The 20,769-nt window shown below is 52.6% G+C and overlaps 1 protein-coding gene and 1 pseudogene across 1 annotated transcript in view; both read right to left on the bottom strand.

Moving 5' to 3' along the window:
- Positions 1 to 6,022, bottom strand: part of LOC136113450 (dynein axonemal heavy chain 9-like) — a 116,692-nt pseudogene extending 110,670 nt beyond the window's left edge.
- Positions 6,023 to 7,970: 1,948 nt separating this feature from the next.
- LOC139825956 (uncharacterized) overlaps positions 7,971 to 20,769 on the bottom strand; it is a 44,896-nt gene continuing 32,097 nt past the window's right edge. The window contains exons 2-3 of the mRNA XM_071800626.1: positions 10,495 to 10,873; positions 7,971 to 10,383 (exon numbers count right to left, since the gene is read on the bottom strand). Of these exons, the coding sequence (XP_071656727.1) occupies positions 9,980 to 10,383; positions 10,495 to 10,873 (783 nt within the window). The 3' untranslated portion in view covers positions 7,971 to 9,979. The remainder of the gene's footprint in view (positions 10,384 to 10,494; positions 10,874 to 20,769) is intronic.

Raw genomic sequence — 20,769 nt, 5'->3', positions numbered from 1 at the left:
ATGAGGCACAGACAAACCCTACAGGACAGAAAGTGCTGAGTTCAGCATGACAGCAGCTCTGCTACTGACAGAACATCGCTGAAAAAAAGCCATCGTGTTTCTGCAGGCATTAGCAACAGCTCTCCAGCCAGCAGGGCTTTGCCCCGAGTCAGCCTGAACCAGTACAGCACAAAGGTTTTCAAAGGGCAGGAGGAAATACCACTCCCAGGCTCCTGAGCATCTAAAGCCCCTCTGGCCCTGACAGATGAACAGCAGCCAGCTGAGATGCACCATTTCCAGACAGCCCCCAGCAGGTGTCCATCAGCAATTACTCCTGTGGATGGCTCCTAGTGAACAGTGACGAAAGAGTGCCCAGAGCGGGTGTGGAGTCTCCTTCTCTGAGACATTCGAACCCGCCTGGACCCACCTGTGTGATCTGCTCTGTGACCCTGCGTGAGCAGGGCTTGGACTGGGGGATCTGCAGAGGGCCCTTCAGCCCAACCAGCCTGGGATCCTGTAAAGGGCATTTCTGAAAAAAGTCCCTTGAGGTGTAGCCCCTGTGGTGGGGCTAAGTTAAAACACAGCCAGCTGCCCAGTGACCTCCCAGGCACTTTGCAGATCATGATGATTTTCTGTGCGGGAGCAATTTTCCTTAGTTGAAGCCTACATGAACCCCAAGTGGCCTGTTCTTCTCAACTCATGGAATTAGCAGCTCCACCACCAGCACTCTCCCTCTACACAAAACCAGCACCACAGGGCACCGTGCACTGGCCAGGCTGCTCTGGGTACCTGTTCTTCCAGAACTCCAGCTCCACCTTCGGGTTCGGATTGCTGCCTTGCAGGAGAGGCTCTGAAGACTCTTTCTTCAGTGCCTCCTGGATCTGGTGGCTCCAGTCTATGATGGCCGACTCCATGGCATACACCAGAGATTTATCTATCCGTTCCATGCTGTAGTAAACAGAGTACGTGATTAACTTTGTTGATGTGCATTGCTCAGTTGGATCTACTTCCAATGGCCGTGTGGGCAGCTGGATTTTACAGGGTTTCACATTTCAAAACCACAAAACAATCAAACCCCATAAGATTTTGTCACTGGTTTAATATAGGAATTACACTCTGGAGAAAATGGCTGAATGTCTGCAGCAGTGTGGGCAACAACACTGTTCATAAAGTGAATGGTGGAAATGAAGAGCCAGTCGCCACCTCTCTGCACAGCCAGTCATTGTCACATCAGATCCATTCAGGTTCAGGATCTGACCTGGAGACTCACACATCCAGCAAGATTCTCTCTCCCCATACCATTCTCCCTCAAAATATTCTACATCCCTGCAGTCATTAACTCACTTAATTCAGCAAGAAACACCACCAAGTGGGCTGGGAAGCTGAGGACAGGTCACCCCACTGCCTTGGAAGCAGTAACGTCTCACAAAATCCCACCCGCACCACGTCCTGTCTGAGGAGTGATTCATTCCACTGCACCCACACATCTCCTGGGGTTCCACAGGGGCACGCACGCAGCCCAGACACGATGACAACTTGATGTACAAACGCATCTGCTTCTCTGGACCTTCCAGAACCTGTTATTTTGGGGTGGTACTCACGATTTCTCATTTTCCAGATCAATGTCCTCAATTCCCTCTGAGCCAGCTGGGAGAGGCAGCAAGGTCTTGCCGTCTACTTGGCCAACAACTGTGAAAATGGTACTTTTGAGGTTGTGGACATGACGCACGATGTCTTGTGACACCACTTGTGGCCAGCCCTGATGGTTCTTCTTGTTCGTTAGGATGGGCACGATCACCTACAGCGGGAGTCACGGAAGACCAATGGAGAAAAAAGTGCAGCAGGAGACGGACGGGCCACCAGGCTCTGAGGTCTGTGCTTGGCCAAGCCTGGAGACCCATATTCATTGCTGTCTCAAGCAGTTCCCATGTGAAATAGAGGCAGCTGATGATGAATGGGCATCTCTACAGGCCCACTTTATACAGCAGAACACCCTTTTCCCCAAATCCAAGCAGCCAAGGAGGGTGGAAGCCAGTAGGCAAAGTGAGCAGCCCCATCCCCAGGCTCTCCCAGCCTTTCAAGCCCGCAACTGGAGATGGCCCCATGGGCTGCTGTCCCTTGCCCTCACAACTGTCCCCGGTGCTTGGTCCCCATGTCCCTGCCCATGGGCACAGCCGTCAGGCTGCCCTTTGAGCCTGCCAGGGCTGGGCTGAGCTCAGTGTGCTGCAAGGGAAGGTCTGCTGGTACCCCCTGGGATACACTGGTGGTGAGGGTCCCCCAGGTCCCAGCTGCAGCCCACCAAACAGGAGCTTTGCCTTTATCAGCACTTTTACTGACCCGGCAGCATGGGGTTGTGGGGCTGGTCGGGGTTTGCCCAGATTTGAGCTGCTTTTGGCTTGTTTGAGCTGTGACAGCAACACCGTGTCTGTCACCTATCCTGGCTGGCTCTGCACTGGGACCAGCCTGTGGCAACAGCCTAACAAAGCCAGGTTGTCCCTAGTGACAAACAACAGCCCTTTGTGTTACTGGACTCAGGGTGGGGGTAGGGGAGGGGGGGGAGGTGACTAAAGGCATAAAAATAGCTGCAAATGGACATAAAATTGAAACGGAATAAAGCAGCTCAGCACCTCCATGGTGCTGTCCCAGGATGCTGAAGACTCTTTGGAACTGTGGCTGGCTCTGTAGACCCGAAGAAGACCCGACCAGCCACCTTCGTGCCCAGGGAGCCGTGGGAAGGGGGAGCACAACCCCAGGGAACACACGGGCAGGTGCTGACGAGTTCACCTTCAGCAGTTTTAGCTGCATTATTAGCAAGATGTGTCTCTATTACTTAAAGCATGTGGACTGCTAATGCCAGTGATGTTGTAACCAGGCAAATGATAGCCGTTCATTTTCTTTCTGACTGTTAAAATGATAACTGGACTCAGGATGAAGCCCCAGCCCACAGAGCAGGTGTGTTCCCTTCGGCACCGCAGGAGTGAAGCAACAAGTGGACAAGGTCACCAGCTGTGACCCCTCACTGAATAAAGACAAAGTGTGGGCAGAGGAACACACGACCCCAACCCCAGGAAATTCAAGACCTTTTTCACCTTCACGCAGACCCACCCCATCTGCCTGACCCAGCACCACCGCTGCTTTTGCCTTCAAGTGAAGCTTGAGAGGAAAATAGGATGAAAACCAGGCACAATCTGCTCCCTGCAGAAATACTGCATGTCTGCACAGGGGAGAGCAAAGCCTGCAAACACGCAGCTGGGACGCACAATCCCGGCTCCCAAAGGCATTCAGAAAACAGGATTTAACAGGATCTGCCAAAGTGTTCCTACCCCACCATCTACCCATAGCAGACGGTGCTTGCAATGCTATTGGCCAGCCGTGATGCAAAACCACTGTTTGTGCAGACTTCGCAAGACCACGGGGCTCATCAAAACAAAAGCTCCCCGTATAAATCATGTGTTTTCTCACAAAACCAGGATAACCAGTCTGGCAGCCTGCTCTTGGGAATCCAATCTATCAGTCACCATCTTAATATACCAAACATCATGATCAGAGCTTCTCAAATCCAGCAGCTCCTCTGCTTTCCCATTACAGCCTCATTCCTGAGACTTCTCCAGGTGAGGAGCCATCAGGAATAAACCGAAACAACATTGTCTAGTTCAGGCTAATAACACAGCAAAGCAAAAGCACTCGAACCTCTTGACGATCTCTTTAAGAAAACATCAGCCCACCTGAGATAACCCGACACTGAGCTACAGGAGGCTCCTGAACATCACAAAACACTTTTTCACTAGGAGAGTAATCGAGCACTGGCCCAGGTTGCTCAAAGAGGTTGTGAAGTCTCCATCCTTAGAGATAATGAAGAGCTACCTGGACATGGCCCTGGGCAACTGGCTCTGGATGGCCCTGCTTGAGCAGGGGTTTGGAGTAGGTGACCTGCAGATGTCCCCTCCAGCACCTGTGGGTACATCAGTCCCACAAGGACCCCACTGATAGACAGAGCTGATGTGGATCAGCATTCAGGTGGTTTATATGAGTTCTAAAGCCGTCCATGGTACTGCAAAGGGCAGAGTTAAGGGTACAAGTGCATCAGCAGAGAAGGGAGGGAGGCCAAGGAGCCTGTCTGTAGGAGGGGACACCTTCCCCGCTGCCATGTGCGAGGGGCACCCGGTACTCATGGGTGCCAGGGCTCCCTCTGCACCTCCGGGGCTGCCCAGGCCTCACAGGATCCCAGCCTGGTTAGGTTGAAGGGATCTCTGCAGATCCCCAGTCCAAGCCCTGCTCACGCAGGGTCACAGAGCAGATCACACAGGTGGGTCCAGGCGGGTTTCAATGTCTCAGAGAAGGAGACTCCACACCCGCCCTGGGCAGCCTGGGCCAGGCTCTGGCACCTCCCAGCAAACAAATTTCTCCTCCTGTTGAGCCTGCCCCCGTGGCCCCTCATCCTCACCTCCTCCACGAGGGCGGCAAAGTGCCGCAGGGCATCGGCGGGCAGGTCCCCGCAGAGCAGCTCCCCGGGGCCGGCGCCGGGGGCCCGCAGGAAGAACAGCCCCTTGCGGCGGGCGGCGGGGGGCGGCGGGGGCGGCCCCAGCTCCAGCTCCCCGGCCGGGCCCCGCCAGAGCAGCAGCGCCGGCCCCGCCGGCCCCGCCAGGAAGCTCCGCAGCAGCGGCCCCGCCGCCTCCCCGCCTGCCCAGCGCTCCCAGCGCTCCGCCGGCACCCCCAGCCCCCGCGCCGCGCACCGGCACAGCCGCTCGGCGCCGGGCACCGGCTCCACCGCCTGCTCCATCCGGCCGGCACCGGCGGGTGTTTGCGGGGAAGAGCCGCGTTGCCCGGGGGAAGGGACACTGCGAGGAGCCGGGGGCGGGCCGGGGCGGGACCCAGCTCGCCTGGGAGACGCAGCTGCCCCGGGCAACCACGGCTATCAACACAAGCTGGGGATGGAGGGCCTGAGAGCAGCCCTGCGAAGGACTTGGGGGTGCTGGGGGATGCTCCCTCTGGGGGGGGTCTGGATACCACTGGATCCACCTGGGCACCCCCAAAGTGCCTTTTTAGCACTTATTTTTCTCCTGAAAAAGCAAACACAGTGGGGCTTTCTCCCACCTGGTTTGGCCTTTAGGAAGGGAAGAGCAGAAGAAGGGGCCTTGGGGACTAGAACCACTACGCAAACATTTGATTAGGGAGACAGGAGCTAGAGATTTGTCTGTCACTGTGGAAGAGGTGACAGCGGTGTGATCTTTGCCTCCAGACTAATCCCAAAAATATGCCCAAGCTAGAAATGGGTCAAATGGGGAAAGGGAATGGGCCTGGACCACAATGGCAAACTGATTGTTCAGAACTCCCAGGAAAAGGGGGGTACCGATATTTGTTGGTATTAACTGATGTTTTTTCAGGTTGGCCAGAAGCGTTCCCTACCAGGACAGCAAAAGCTTAGGAGGTGACTACAACACTGATACACAAAATAATACCAAGGCTTGGAGGCCCAGCTGTTAGATCCTCTGATTGAGGGCCACATTTTACTGACGAGTATGTGAAGTCTTTTGCAGAAAACTTTGAAACCATAATAGGAAGGTCCATTTCAAGACCCCCTGACTGCTACCAATATCGGAGAACAGAATGCCTGGATTCGCCATTCTAGAGTGAAGAAAGCCTGCGAAACACCACGGAGGGTAACCCGGGCGCAACCTGGAAAACTCTGTTTTTCACAGTCACCTTTTGGTCCTTCTGGGGGACCAGCCTGGGTGGTGCTTCCCGCATTGGGAAGAAGAAACCCAAAAGAACAAACAAGTAGAATTTTTGGTAGATATGGGGGCAACACTAATGAAAACCTGGATAGAAGAAACTTCAACCCCATGACGGGAGGGGCCTTTTTCTTGTTTTGTTAACTACAGAACCAGCCGCTGCCCCCACCCTGAAGCACGCAGGCTGTTGTCCCACACTGCCAGCACCACCCCCCTTCTTTTAGCAGGATCATTTTATCTGAGCATGGCAGTGGCCCTAAAGGCACTTGCTTTGATAGAGCTGTCCAATAAGGTGTTGAACAAGTCCTCGCAGACACGCAATGATGTAGCACGCTATAGAAATCAGTGCTTCTGTTACTTCGATTAAAGAAGTAATTTCTCTCAATATTCCAAACCAAGATTCTAACAATCCCATGAGTGGACTATCTACACCTGAATTCTCAGCCAATTCTTCTGCTGAAGCTGTGGTTAGACACATATCACCTTTTTCTGCCAACATCGTATCTGGGACCATGTTATTTTCCCATGCCATTCTACTAGTAGCATCTAATTGCTTGGTGATTCATTTAACTGCTTGTCTAGTATAACTTATAAATAAATGTTATTTATCTCGTCTACATTCTTGTTTGTAGTTACCTACCAAAACAAAAAGGACTCAGAACCCGCAGCTAACTTGACTTCTTGCTTTGTGTTCCTTGGGGACTCCTCTGGGGACCCCAATCTAATTGAAATAAACCCTGTCATCAGAGGAAAGCCCTCAACTCCTTTTTCTGTTGCCCTGATGGATCACAGGGTTCAAATGCCAGGGTAAAAGGAATTTCCAATTGTACGACGTCACAGGTACCTTCCCAGTGGGGGATAAAATGGAATGAAGTGTCATCTTCCCACAGGACCACCAAAGATCCACTCAAGAAGCATTTGAGGACATATGAGGACCAACTTCCCGTGTCTCTGCACACCTACTCATGTTCCTAGGAACTTGGTATCATTCCTGCCGCGTCGTGAGAGACAGGCAGTATGATTTCCAATTATTCCTGAAAATGCCAGGGGGATTTTGATATTTTTCCCTGCAAAGCTGGAAACAGTAGGGAGAGAGTATGACACGACTTATTTCTCCATGCCGTAGAGTCTTGGCATAAGGCTAAGACGCACTCCATCCCCTGTCAATCTTCGCTCCACCCCAGAGGGAAGGGTACCACTTGGGCCACAGGCCTTCCTGCTGCACAGGCATAGCAATTGCTCGTTTAGGCTTTGCACCATATATTTGATCCATTCTACCCAGGCATTTGTACCTCCATATATTTTGAACCTTCCCAGGGCATCTTTTCTACTAATGTCTATTTGTGATCCATAAACCCCACTTACTGAATCATCTGCTCTCTGTCTTGCAATTAGCAAAGGGTTGCACTGCAGAGACTCACATCCTGGGAGAGACTGTCCTGTAGATAGGGTCATTTTTCTTTTCAACTCTATAACCGTTCATTGCTCACTGTCCATCCCCTAAACTCTGTGCTCCAAATAACACTGTACCAGGAGGGGCAATGAGAGCACAGCCGGCGGCCTTCCCCGGCCCCAACCACCGCCTGCCCGCCCCAGTCCGCCGCAGCGAGCCCGGCCGCCCATCCCCGCCCAGAGTTCCTCCCCACCCCCCGCCCCGGCCTTTCGCCAGCGAGTTCGCCTCCCCCCCGGGAAGCCGGGGCGTCCCTGCCGGCTCCGTGCCCGGGGTGGACGGGGGTGGACGGCGGGGGGGGGGTGGACGGGGGCGGGGGGGGCACGCGGGCGTCCCGCGGTTTCTCAGCCCCGCTGTCGGAGGCCTAACCCCCTCACCTGCCCGTGCTGCCGCCTCCCGCGCTTCTTCCTCGGTGGCTCGCTCGCTCGGTCCCTCGGCCCGCTGCCCGCCCCGGCCGCGGGCTGAAGAAGAAACCGACCCCGCCAGCGGCTTTGCCTCCCCCCGGGGAGGCACAGAGACACCGCGTCCCCGTCCCCGTCTCCCCGTCCCGGCCCGCCTGCCTCCCTGCCTACCCGCGCGCGGGGTTCCTCGGCCGATCGGCAAGACGCTCCCGCGCTGGCCTCCCCGCGACCGCCCGCCCGACGGGCTTGACTCCGAGCGACTGACCGTTGGGCACCTGGCGGGGGGCAGGGGGCCGGTTGCCGGGCGGCGGGGAGAGCGCGCATGCGCGGCGCGCGCAGTTGCCGACCCCCTCCGGCCCTTCCCGCGGGTGGGCCGGAGGGGGCGGGGGGCAAGGCGAGGGCGGGAGAGACCGCGCTTTGGGGTGCGGGCGGGGGGGGGGTGTTTGTGCTCGCCGTGCAGTCTGAGCCGGAACACGAAGTGAAATTATACGGCGGCGGCAGATGCGGGTGGGGGGCACGACGACACCACCACGACCCCGCCGCCCCTGCCGAAATAAACCCCCACCAAAAAAAAAAAAAACACCGCCACGAAACCCGCATCCCCACGCCACGCGCGAGCCCCGAAACTCCAGACACGGACTCGCCGAGCGTGTGCACGGATCGCGAGGGTCGAAAAGCTCGACTCGTAGAGTCGCGTACACTGTCCCGCAGCCACCCGCGAGAGGCTCGCTCGGTCGCGTCCAGCTCCTGTCCCTGCGTAGGACCAACCGCCCCGCCGTTCCGGTTCAGTCCTTGCCCGCCGGTCCCACTTACTTAGACTAAGCCTAAAATGCAAAGATCTCTCCATAAGGATGGGTTTTATACTCTACTTCCACAATCTGCTGGCAGTACAAAAGAATAAGCGGCAGATCTACTTAGGCTGAGTCACGGTGGTTTTGTGCAGAAGGATATGGAACAAAGGGAGAAAGCAAAGGGAGCAGGACAAAGGGAGGGAAGAGGAAAAACTAGTGCTGAGCTGCAGGACTGAAATGGAGGAGGTTTTGCATTTTCTTATGATACAGTTGTATAGGTGGCTTCAAGCCTAGACAACACGATTTCACGTTTTTCTTCTGGAGTTATGCATTTGCTGTTCTTTCTTTCTTCTTGTTCTTTTAGCAGGATCATTTTATCTGAGCATGGCAGTGGCCCTAAAGGCACTTGCTTTGACAGAGCTGTCCAATAAGGTGTTGAACAAGTCCTCGCAGACACGCAATGATGTAGCACGCTATAGAAATCAGTGCTTCTGTTACTTCGATTAAAGAAGTAATTTCTCTCAATATTCCAAACCAAGATTCTAACAATCCCATGAGTGGACTATCTACACCTGAATTCTCAGCCAATTCTTCTGCTGAAGCTGTGGTTAGACATATATCACCTTTTTCTGCCAACATCGTATCTGGGACCATGTTATTTTCCCATGCCATTCTACTAGTAGCATCTAATTGCTTGGTGATTCATTTAACTGCTTGTCTAGTATAACTTATAAATAAATGTTATTTATCCCGTCTACATTCTTGTTTGTAGTTACCTACCAAAACAAAAAGGACTCAGAACCCGCAGCTAACTTGACTTCTTGCTTTGTGTTCCTTGGGGACTCCTCTGGGGACCCCAATCTAATTGAAATAAACCCTGTCATCAGAGGAAAGCCCTCAACTCCTTTTTCTGTTGCCCTGATGGATCACAGGGTTCAAATGCCAGGGTAAAAGGAATTTCCAATTGTACGACGTCACAGGTACCTTCCCAGTGGGGGATAAAATGGAATGAAGTGTCATCTTCCCACAGTACCACCAAAGATCCACTCAAGAAGCATTTGAGGACATATGAGGACCAACTTCCCGTGTCTCTGCACACCTACTCATGTTCCTAGGAACTTGGTATCATTCCTGCCGCGTCGTGAGAGACAGGCAGTATGATTTCCAATTATTCCTGAAAATGCCAGGGGAATTTTGATATTTTCCCCTGCAAAGCTGGAAACAGGAGGGAGAGAGTATGACACGACTTATTTCTCCATGCCGTAGAGTCTTGGCATAAGGCTAAGACGCACTCCATCCCCTGTCAATCTTCGCTCCACCCCAGAGGGAAGGGTACCACTTGGGCCACAGGCCTTCCTGCCGCACAGGCATAGCAATTGCTCGTTTAGGCTTTGCACCATATATTTGATCCATTCTACCCAGGCATTTGTACCTCCATATATTTTGAACCTTCCCAGGGCATCTTTTCTACTAATGTCTATTTGTGATCCATAAACCCCACTTACTGAATCATCTGCTCTCTGCCTTGCAATTAGCAAAGGGTTGCACTGCAGAGACTCACATCCTGGGAGAGACTGTCCTTTAGATAGGGTCATTTTTCTTTTCAACTCTATAACCGTTCATTGCTCACTGTCCATCCCCTAAACTCTGTGCTCCAAATAACACTGTACCAGGAGGGGCAATGAGAGCACAGGCGGCGGCCTTCCCCGGCCCCAACCACCGCCTGCCCGCCCCAGTCCGCCGCAGCGAGCCCGGCCGCCCATCCCCGCCCCGGCCTTTCGCCAGCGAGTTCGCCTCCCCCCCGGGAAGCCGGGGCGTCCCTGCCGGCTCCGTGCCCGGGGTGGACGGGGGTGGACGGCGGGGGGGGGTGGACGGAGGGCGGGGGGGGGGGCACGCGGGCGTCCCGCGGTTTCTCAGCCCCGCTGTCGGAGGCCTAACCCCCTCACCTGCCCGTGCTGCCGCCTCCCGCGCTTCTTCCTCGGTGGCTCGCTCGCTCGGTCCCTCGGCCCGCTGCCCGCCCCGGCCGCGGGCTGAAGAAGAAACCGACCCCGCCAGCGGCTTTGCCTCCCCCCGGGGAGGCATAGAGACACCGCGTCCCCGTCCCCGTCTCCCCGTCCCGGCCCGCCTGCCTCCCTGCCTACCCGCGCGCGGGGTTCCTCGGCCGATCGGCAAGACGCTCCCGCGCTGGCCTCCCCGCGACCGCCCGCCCGACGGGCTTGACTCCGAGCGACTGACCGTTGGGCACCTGGCGGGGGGCAGGGGGCCGGTTGCCGGTTGCCGGGGAGAGCGCGCATGCGCGGCGCGCGCAGTTGCCGACCCCCTCCGGCCCTTCCCGCGGGTGGGCCGGAGGGGGCGGGGGGCAAGGCGAGGGCGGGAGAGACCGCGCTTTGGGGTGCGGGCGGGGGGGGGTGTTTGTGCTCGCCGTGCAGTCTGAGCCGGAACACGAAGTGAAATTATACGGCGGCGGCGGCGGCAGGTGGGGGTGGGGGGCACGACGACACCACCACGACCCCGCCGCCCCTGCCGAAATAAACCCCCACCAAAAAAAAAAAAAACCACCGCCACGAAACCCGCATCCCCACGCCACGCGCGAGCCCCGAAACTCCAGACACGGACTCGCCGAGCGTGTGCACGGATCGCGAGGGTCGAAAAGCTCGACTCGTAGAGTCGCGTACACTGTCCCGCAGCCACCCGCGAGAGGCTCGCTCGGTCGCGTCCAGCTCCTGTCCCTGCGTAGGACCAACCGCCCCGCCGTTCCGGTTCAGTCCTTGCCCGCCGGTCCCACTTACTTAGACTAAGCCTAAAATGCAAAGATCTCTCCATAAGGATGGGTTTTATACTCTACTTCCACAATCTGCTGGCAGTACAAAAGAATAAGCGGCAGATCTACTTAGGCTGAGTCACGGTGCTTTGCTCCTAAGACCATGCATACCATGGGAATATTTCAGCTGCATGTCCCACCCCAACCCCAGAGAGCAAGAGCTCCAGGAACAGGTGGAGAAACAGGGAAGAACACTGCAGTGCTTCTGAGAAATAAAGCAAGGACAGAAAGGCAGACGGGCATGCTGTGGAACCTTCTCCTTACCCGACTGTGCTGCTGCCACTCATGAAATGACACTGTAGAGCAAGTACTTTTAGCACCTTTTTTGTGTTTCACGTTCCAGGAACCCTTCCCCTGGAGGTCCAGCTGCTGAGGTGGAGACTCAGGACCTGGACCCCATGGCTTCGGGGCAGAGGCTCTGATGGAGAGGAGAGGAGATCAGGGGTTGCACTGGGAAATGTGTCTGCACTGCAGGGGATGTGAGAGAGGTTCCTAAATCCTGTCCCCAGCATTTCTGGTAGCAGTTAACTCTTCCTGCCCATGGCTGTGCTGCCTGCAGCTGTGTCTCTGTCCCTGGGTCTGCTCCCTGTCCGTGTCACAGACCCCGTCCCACCCGCTGTGTGCTCAGCTCTGTCCTGCTCACACCTCCTGGCACTGCCCAGGGGCAGCTCTGTGTGTGCAGGGGCTCAGGAGCAGCTCAGACAAGTCCTAACGAGAACTGGGGTCTCAGTGTCTTCTCCAAAGAGAGAAATAAATCCCCATCTCCCACTGCACACCCAGACAACCAAGAGTGGAAAACTGAAAGCACAGACTCCTTCCCTTGCAGCTGTTGCTGTCTTGATGTCCTTGTTCAGAAGGACTCTCTGCCATGTCCGTGGGGTTGATCTGGAGCTCTGAGCAGCCCTGACCCACACAGCACCCTCCAACCCCACAAGGTCCCTGCCTGCCCTGCCGGGGGTCGCTCCTTCCACCCACAGCTGCTGCCATGGGATCTCCCGGGCAGGCTGAGCGCTGACCCTGGCAGGCGGCAGAGTCCCTGCCTGGCACAGCCCTGGGGTGCAGGGACCCTGCTCTGCAGGACAGCCCTGGGCACCCCTGGGTGCTCACCCAGCTTCACAGCTGTTCAACATTGCCTGACAAGAGCCCCCTCCTTACAGATCCCACCAGCTGTGCCTGTACCAGTTTTAGGAGATGCCTCCAGGAGCTACAGCTGCATTGCCCTGCACCCAGAGACTTACCATGGCAAGGGCTGCAAAGGTTTCTCCTCCAGGGAGCTCTCAGTCATCCTCCCAGTCCTGACCACCTTTAATCTCTCTCTGCCTTGCTCGTCTCCCTGAGATCCCCAGGCAGAGCCCTCAGCCCTGCTGCGTGTGCAGAGGAGCTGCTCCTGGGCAGAGCTGTCTCTCTGCAGCGCTGCCGCTTGCCAGGAGCTCCCTCTGTCCCAGGAGCCCAGCCCAGCTCAGCAGCACAGGAGCAGCCCAAGGCGCTTTAATGACCACTCTGGTGGCTTTGGTGTAGAGTCCATGAACATCAGACCTTGAGGGGAAGAAGAAGAAACTTCTCAAGAAATCAAAGTCAGATTCAAACTCCATAGTTTCTGGTATTGTTAATGGGTCTCACTGAGGGACACTACTGAGCAACGGTCTCCAGGATCTGGTTAGAGTAGAAAACCGGAGGCAGTGATGACAGTTCGGGAAAAGCAAAGTAAAGGTCTCTCTGATGCTGAGTAAACCTGGATGTGTTTCATTAACCAAAGGTCAAGCCCTGACCCCCAGCCCTGGGAAGGCAGATCCTGTCCCTCCCACGTTGCCCAGGGCCCTTCCTGGACAGTGTGATGTGGGGCTGTGCAAGGCCAAGGGCAGGACTATGGTCCCACACCTCCCAGGTTCCTGGCTGGGGACAAGGAGGGTTTTGGAGCTCATTGACAACGTCTTCCTGACATGGGTGACTCAGGAGTCAGTGAGGTGAGGTGCCCAGCCACTCTCACTCCCAGTTCCAAGACTTAGCCATGTACATCCAGTTGGATGTTACAAATTACTTGACCGTGGAGAAGAAATGGAAAACATCTTCTGTCAGCAACCTTAGGATGTCTCCAGTCAATGAGCAGGTTCCTATGGAGAACTGTAATGACCCTGACACTCACTGGCCAGGAGGTGATCTTGGGCCGACTTCTTAACATGTCTGCCTGGTGGGCCAATAGGGGTGATGTTCACCTGGATCTATTCCTGATCAAGAAGGAAGAGCTGGTGAGGGATGTGAACGTCAGTGTCCACCTTGGCTGTTGTGACCAGGAAACAGTGGGGTCCCAGGCACCAGAGGGGAGGGTGAAGGCCAGCAGCAGAGCACAGGCTGGTGGGCTGCAGAGAAGGCTTTGACGTACTGGAGGATGGCAGATGAGGTGGTTACGTGGAAGCAGGCCTGAAAGGTGAAGAAGCTCAGGAAACCAGAGCAGCCTTACAGGACAGGCTGCTCCAAGCACAAGAATGATTTCTTTGAGAACCCATGAAAAGAAGCATTTATCTCGTGAGGCTGCTCATCTGAACTGATGGAGCTCCAGGACAAAAAGGCAGCACACAGGAGGTGGAAGCAGGGGAAGCTGCAGAGGAGGAATTCAGAAACCTTGTCCATCGATGTAAAGATGATGCCAAAGCTGATCTGAACTTCATAGCTGCAGGGGAGAATGAAGGCAGCAAGACGAGCTTACACAGTTTCCTTAAAATAAGAGATGTGGGCCTCCTGCTGAACTTTGTAAGAGTACAATCAGACAGGACTGAGGTTCTTCACGGCTTCTTTGCCCCCATCTTCACCAGCAAGGCCTCCTGGGAGTTCATTCCTAAACTCAGGAGTCTGGAGAAAACCCAGCAATGGATGGGGCTCAAGTCAGGGTGACCTGAGGCAACTCAGATACTCAGACACCATTACAGAAAATGAAAACTGAGCATGGAAGGAAATAGAAGAAATTTAGCTTTATTGCTATTTATTATGGAAATGCTCTCTGTTTTACTATTTCTGAAATCTCCCTAATCATCAACAACAGACTTGAAGCCTTTAGGAAAAAGATGCACAGAGCCTTGCCTTGTAAGAGCATTTCAGATGTTCATGAGCCCTCTGCTGCCATGATCCTGAACTGCAGATACTGAAACAATGAACAAACCTCTAATGAAGTGAAAGGCAGAAGCAAACCCCAGGTTTCTGAGGGTGTTTGGGACCCCACGAAGGGCCATCAGTGACACAGCTGTGAAGGAAACAACCAGTGCAGGTCCCTGTCCGTGAGGGCCGGTGAAGGAAAGACTTGGAGACACTGGTTACAGGTGGTGAGGGCCATGTGGAGGTGGCTCTGATGCCATGTCAGCCCTTGATGCTGGTTCATCTCCAGAATGGCTGAGCCCTGACCCCTGGAACCTGGTAGATTTTTCTCCAATGTTTTTCAAGGCTTTTCCTGTGGTCAGTGTGAGTGTTTTGTGTTTTGGGGTGGGTTTTCTGTGCTGTTGTTTTAAGTGCAAGGCTCTGGTTTTCTGTGGAGCTGCAAATGCCTGTGAGTTCTTCACAACTCACCCAGCTTCTTTCATACACCTGGCAATGGTCACCAATCACCTCAACGTCCCAGTCCCACACTTGCTTGAATCCTCTATTTGGATCCATACCCATCACTCCAGGAGGTTCCTGCATCCACCAGGTTCATGGATGATTCCTGAGGACCATCCAAGTGTGGGCAGCGTAAGAGAGGAGCAGGGCAGGGTCAGCTCATGGGCCATGGCTGAGCACAAACACCCCAGCAGCAGCCATTCCCCACCTCCCAGGCACAGCCATGCCCACAGGATGGAAATGTCACTGCCATACATGATCAGCCCAAGAGAGGCCTTTCTTCCTTCCACATTCCCAGGAAAATCTTCCTCCTGTTCCTCCTCCACCTGCAGACCTCAACTGCTTTCCATTTCTGGGCTCAGACATGGCTGGAAGGGTTCACTGAAGCCATCAGCCATCTCACTGCTTCTCCCTGACATGCCCTGACCCTCTCCCACACCTACACATGGCCAAGCACGGCTGCTCAGGGCCTCCCGCTCTTCAGAAAACACCTTAAGCTTCTTGGTTCTTCCTGGTGCTTGTTATAAACTTCCTCGCTCTCTCCAGAGTTCATGGTGAGCTTTCTTGTCCATAACAGCCCCTTTATGGCCATGTCTTACTAAATGGTTGTCTTTGTATGATCATTTGTGCAGAAAGGGCAGTCACAGGATAGCACCCAATGTGTCAAAACTGATGCCGAGTGAAATGCCGTAACGACCTGATGAGTTCCCCCTGTGTCTGTGTCTCTCCTGGAAGGAGTCTGTCCCGAGAAGGGGATCCAGCTCCTGCCACTCTCTGCAGAGGCACATGAGCAGTGTCCGTGCGCCTGGGGACACAAAGGTGACGTTTGCCAGACCACCCTGCATCTGAACCACTTAGATGTGTGCTTGTGGATGAGGTACGAAGCCTTATAGTGCAAATACCTATTTAGGTATCATTGCCAGAGGGACTACTACTGATGCAGAGTGCTATTTTACAGATATTTAAATATTAGCCTGGTAAACTTTCATTTTTCTTTAAAAACTGACATTCCTAGACGTATTACACAAACACTTGAAGGATGCTTTTTAACATGATTGTCCACAGAAGGCCCACCAGCTGTGCATCTCAGGAAGTGGGATGCCAGAGTTCAAGGGCAGGATGGTTTGGGCTCTGTGCTGGGATCTGGAAACTGAAACGCGCTCCCATCTCCCACCCCCTGCCCTCCTCAGTGGGGCTGTGAGACATTCTGCCAGCAGGAAACACAGGTCAGCCAGGAGTGGTGGTGGAGCTGCTCTCTATGTGAGAGAGCAACTGCAATGTACTAAATTCTGCCCAGGAGCGGATGAGGAACGAGTTGAGAGTGTATGGGTCAGGATCAAGGGACAGGCTGGCAGGGGTGATATTGTAGGTGTCTATTACAGGCCACCAGATCATGTTGAGGAGGTTGATGAGGCCTTCTATGCGCAGCTGAGAGTGGCCTCACAGTCACAGGCCCTGGTTGTTATGGGTGATTTTAACTCCCCTGATGTTTGCTGGAAGGACCATTCAGCCAGCCAGCACAGCCCAGGAGGTTCCTCCAGCGCATTGATGATCACTTCCTCATGCAGATGGTGGAGGAGCCGACCAGGAGAGGTGCACTGCTGGATCTCATCCTCACTAACAAAGAGGGTCTGGTCGAAGCAGTAAAGGTCGAGGGCTGCCTGGGTTGCAGTGACCACGAGAGGGTGGAGTTCAGCATCTCGTGTGGCAGGAACAGAACAGCAAGTAGAATTGCAACCCTGGACTTTGGCAGGGCTAATTTCGGCCTTTTCAAGCAATTGCTGGGGGAAATCCCATGGGCAAGACTGCTTGAAGGAAAAGGGGCCCAAGAGAGCTGGATTGCATTCAGAGATTGCTTCTTCCATGCTCAGGATCAGAGCATCCCCACACGTAGGAAGTCGAGGAAGGGAGCCAGGAGGCCTGCGTGGTTCAATAGGGATCTGTTGGGTATGCTCAAGCAGAAGAGGCGAGTTTACAGGTCATGGAAGCAGGGGCTGGCCACTTGGGAGGAATATAAGGCTGCTGTTAGAGGATGCAGGAGGGCAGCTAGGATAGCCAAGGCCTCCTTAGAATTACAGCTGGCGAGAGGGGTCAAGGACAGCAAGAAGAACTTTTCCAAATACACAGCAGATAAAACTAATACCAGAGGCAATGTAGGCCCACTGATGAATGAGGTGGGTGCCCTGGTGGCAGAAGACACAGAGAAGGCAGAATTGCTGAATGCCTTCTTTGCCTCTGTCTACTCCGCTGGAGGCTGTCCTGGGGAACCCTGTACCCCTGAGACCCCGGATGAAGCCAGGTCAATGGAGGAGTTTGCTTTAGTCGATGAGGACTGGGTTAGGGAACAATTAAATAGTCTGGACGTCCATAAATCCATGGGCCCAGATGGGATGCACCCGCGGGTGCTGAGGGAGCTGGCTGAAGTCATTGCTGGACCGCTCTCCATCATTTTTGCCAAGTCTTGGGAAACGGGAGAGGTGCCCGAGGATTGGAGGAAAGCAAATGTCACTGCAGTCTTCAAAAAGGGCAAGAAGGAGGACCCGGGTAATTATAGAGCGGTCAGCCTCACCTCTGTCCCTGGGAAAGTAATGGAACAGCTTGTCCTTGGTGCCATCTCAAGGCACATCAGGGATAAGAGGGTCATTAGGGGCAGTCAGCATGGCTTTACCAAGGGTAAGTCATGCTTGACCAACCTCATAGCCTTTTATGAGAATGTGACAAGGTGGATGGATGATGGCAGAGCGGTGGATGTGGTCTACCTTGACTTCAGTAAAGCCTTTGACACAGTCTGCACAGCATCCTCACCGCTAAGTTGAGGAGGTGTCGTGTAGACAATAGAGTAGTGAGGTGGTCAATGGTGCGGAGTCCACTTGGAGGCCTGAACCTAGTGCAGTGCCTCAGGGGTCAGTACTGGGGCCAATGTTATTCAATATATTCATTAATGATTTAGAGGAGGGAATTGAGTGTACCATCAGCAAGTTTGCTGATGACACGAAGCTGGGAGGAGTGGCTGACACTGGAAGCTGTGCTGCCATCAGAGACCTGGACAGGCTGGAGAGTTGGGCGGGGGATAACCTGATGGAATTTAACAAGGGAAAGTGTAGAGTCCTGCATCTGGGCAGGAACAACCCCAGGTTCCAGTATAGGTTGGGTAATGAGCTATTAGAGAGCAGTGTAGGGGAAAGTGACCTGGGGGTCCTGGTGGACAACAGGGTGACCATGAGCCAGCACTGGGCCCTTGTGGCCAGGAAGGCCAATGGCATCCTTGGGTGTATTACAAGGGGGGTGGTCAGTAGATCGAGAGAGGTCCTCCTTCCCCTCTACTCCGCCCTGGTGAGACCCCATCTGGAATATTGTGTCCAGTTCTGGGCCCCTCAGTTCAAGAAGGACAGGGAACTGCTGGAGAGGGCCCAGCGTAGGGCAACAAAGATGATTAAGGGAGTGGAGCATCTCCCTTATGGAGAAAGGCTGAGGGAGCTGGGGCTCTTTAGTTTGGAGAAGAGGAGACTGAGGGGTGACCTTATTAATGTTTATAAATATATAAAGGGTGAGTGCCACGAGGATGGAGTCAGGCTCTTCTCAGTGGCAAACAATGGTAGGACAAGGGGCAATGGGATCAAGCTGGAACACAGGAGGTTCCACTGAAAGATGAGAAGAAACTTGTTCATGGTGAGGGTGTCAGAGCCTGGCCCAGGCTGCCCAGGGAGGCTGTGGAGTCTCCTTCTCTGCAGACATTCAAACCCCCTGGACCCCTTCCTGTGGAACCTCAGCTGGGTGTTCCTGCTCCATGGGGGGATTGCACTGGATGAGCTTCCCAGGTCCCTTCCAATCCCAAACATACTGTGATACTGTGAGACTGTGATCCTTAATAAATACTGATCGCCGTTAATAAATACTGACCATCATTAATAAATACTGGTCGTTATTAATAAATGCTGATCACCGTTGATAAATATTGATCCTTATTAATAATGCTGATCATCATTAATAAATACTGGCCATCATTAATAAATACTGATCATCATTAATACTGATCGTTATTAATAAATACTGATCACCATTAATAAATACTGACCATCATTAATAAATACTGATCATCATTAATATTGATCGTTATTAATAAATACTGATCACCATTAATAAATACTGACCATCATTAATAAATACTGATCATCATTAATATTGATCGTTATTAATAAATACTGGTCACCATTAATAAATACTGACCATCATTAATAAATACTGATCGCCATTAATAAATACTGACCATCATTAATAAATACTGGTCGTTATTAATAAATGCTGATCACCATTAATAAATATTGATCCTTATTAATAATGCTGATAATCATTAATAAATACTGATCATCATTAATAAATACCAATCGTTATTAATAAATACTGACCGTCATTAATAAATACTGATTGTCATTAATAAATACTGATCGTTATTAATAAATACTGACCATCATTAATAAATACTGATCGCCATTAATAAATACTGACCATCATTAATAAATACTGATCGTTATTAATAAATACTGATCACCGTTAATAAATATTGATCCTTATTAATAATGCTGATCATCATTAATAAATATTGACCATCATTAATAAATACTGATCATCATTAATATTGATCGTTATTAATAAATACTGATCACCATTAATAAATACTGACCATCATTAATAAATACTGATCATCATTAATACTGACCCTTATTAATAAATACTGGTCACCATTAATAAATACTGACCATCATTAATAAATACTGATCATCATTAATATTGATCGTTATTAATAAATACTGATCACCATTAATAAATACTGACCATCATTAATAAATACTGATCACCATTAATAAATACTGACCATCATTAATAAATACTGATCATCATTAATATTGATCGTTATTAATAAATACTGGTCACCATTAATAAATACTGACCATCATTAATAAATACTGATCGCCATTAATAAATACTGACCATCACTAATAAATACTGATTGTTATTAATAAATACTGATCACCATTAATAAATACTGACCATCACTAATAAATACTGATTGTTATTAATAAATACTGATCACCATTAATAAATATTGATCCTTATTAATAATGCTGATCGTCATTAATAAATACTGGCCATCATTAATAAATACTGACCGTTATTAATAATTACTGATCACCACTAATAAATACTGATCATCATTAATAAATACTGACCCTCATTAATAAATACTGAGCGTCATTAATAAATACTAGCCGTTATTAATAGTTACTGATCATCATTAATAAATACTGACCATCATTAGTAAATACTGATCATTAGTAAATACTGAGCTCAAGGCTCAGGTTGGGCTCCAGGTCAGGCTCCAGGCTCAGGTTGGGCTCCAGGTCAGGCTCCAGGCTCAGGTTGGGCTCCAGGCTCAGACTGGGCTCCAGGCTCAGACTGGGCTCCAGGCTCAGGTCGGGCTCCAGGCTCAGGTTGGGCTCCAGGTCAGGCTCCAGGCTCAGGTTGGGCTCCAGGCTCAGACTGGGCTCCAGGCTCAGGTCGGGCTCCAGGCTCAGGTCGGGCTCCAGGCTCAGGTCCAGCGCTTCCCCGCAGAGCAGCCCGGGGCTCTGGGCAAAGCCACGCAGCTCGTCGCCCAAGGGAAACGGGTCCATGGTCACCGGGCTCCAAACACCCCGGAGCAAAAACCAGAGCGGCCCCAGGACACCCGGGCTCCCAAAGAGCCTGGAAAAGGGACACAAAGAGTTAAATTGGGGGGAGTGAAGTGGCTGCTGATGCTGAGAAACCCCCGGGGGTTCGGGGCTGGGGGGAAAGGGGGGATCTGTATGAAAACTGCTCTGGGGAAAAGGTGGGAAGGGGTTGGGCTGCACGGGAATGGGAGGAGGGACGGGAAAACGGGAGAGGGAAACGGGGAAGAGGGAAAAGGGGGGAAAGGGGGAAAAAGGGGGGAAAGAGGGAAAAGGGGGAAAAAGGGGGGAAGAGGGAAAAGGGGGAA

The sequence above is a fragment of the Patagioenas fasciata genome, chromosome 32 (genome assembly GCF_037038585.1).
Source record: "Patagioenas fasciata isolate bPatFas1 chromosome 32, bPatFas1.hap1, whole genome shotgun sequence".
NCBI classification, from domain to species: domain Eukaryota; kingdom Metazoa; phylum Chordata; class Aves; order Columbiformes; family Columbidae; genus Patagioenas; species Patagioenas fasciata.
Note: the sequence above shows the minus strand (reverse complement) of the source record. Positions and strands in the feature narration are given on the sequence as shown.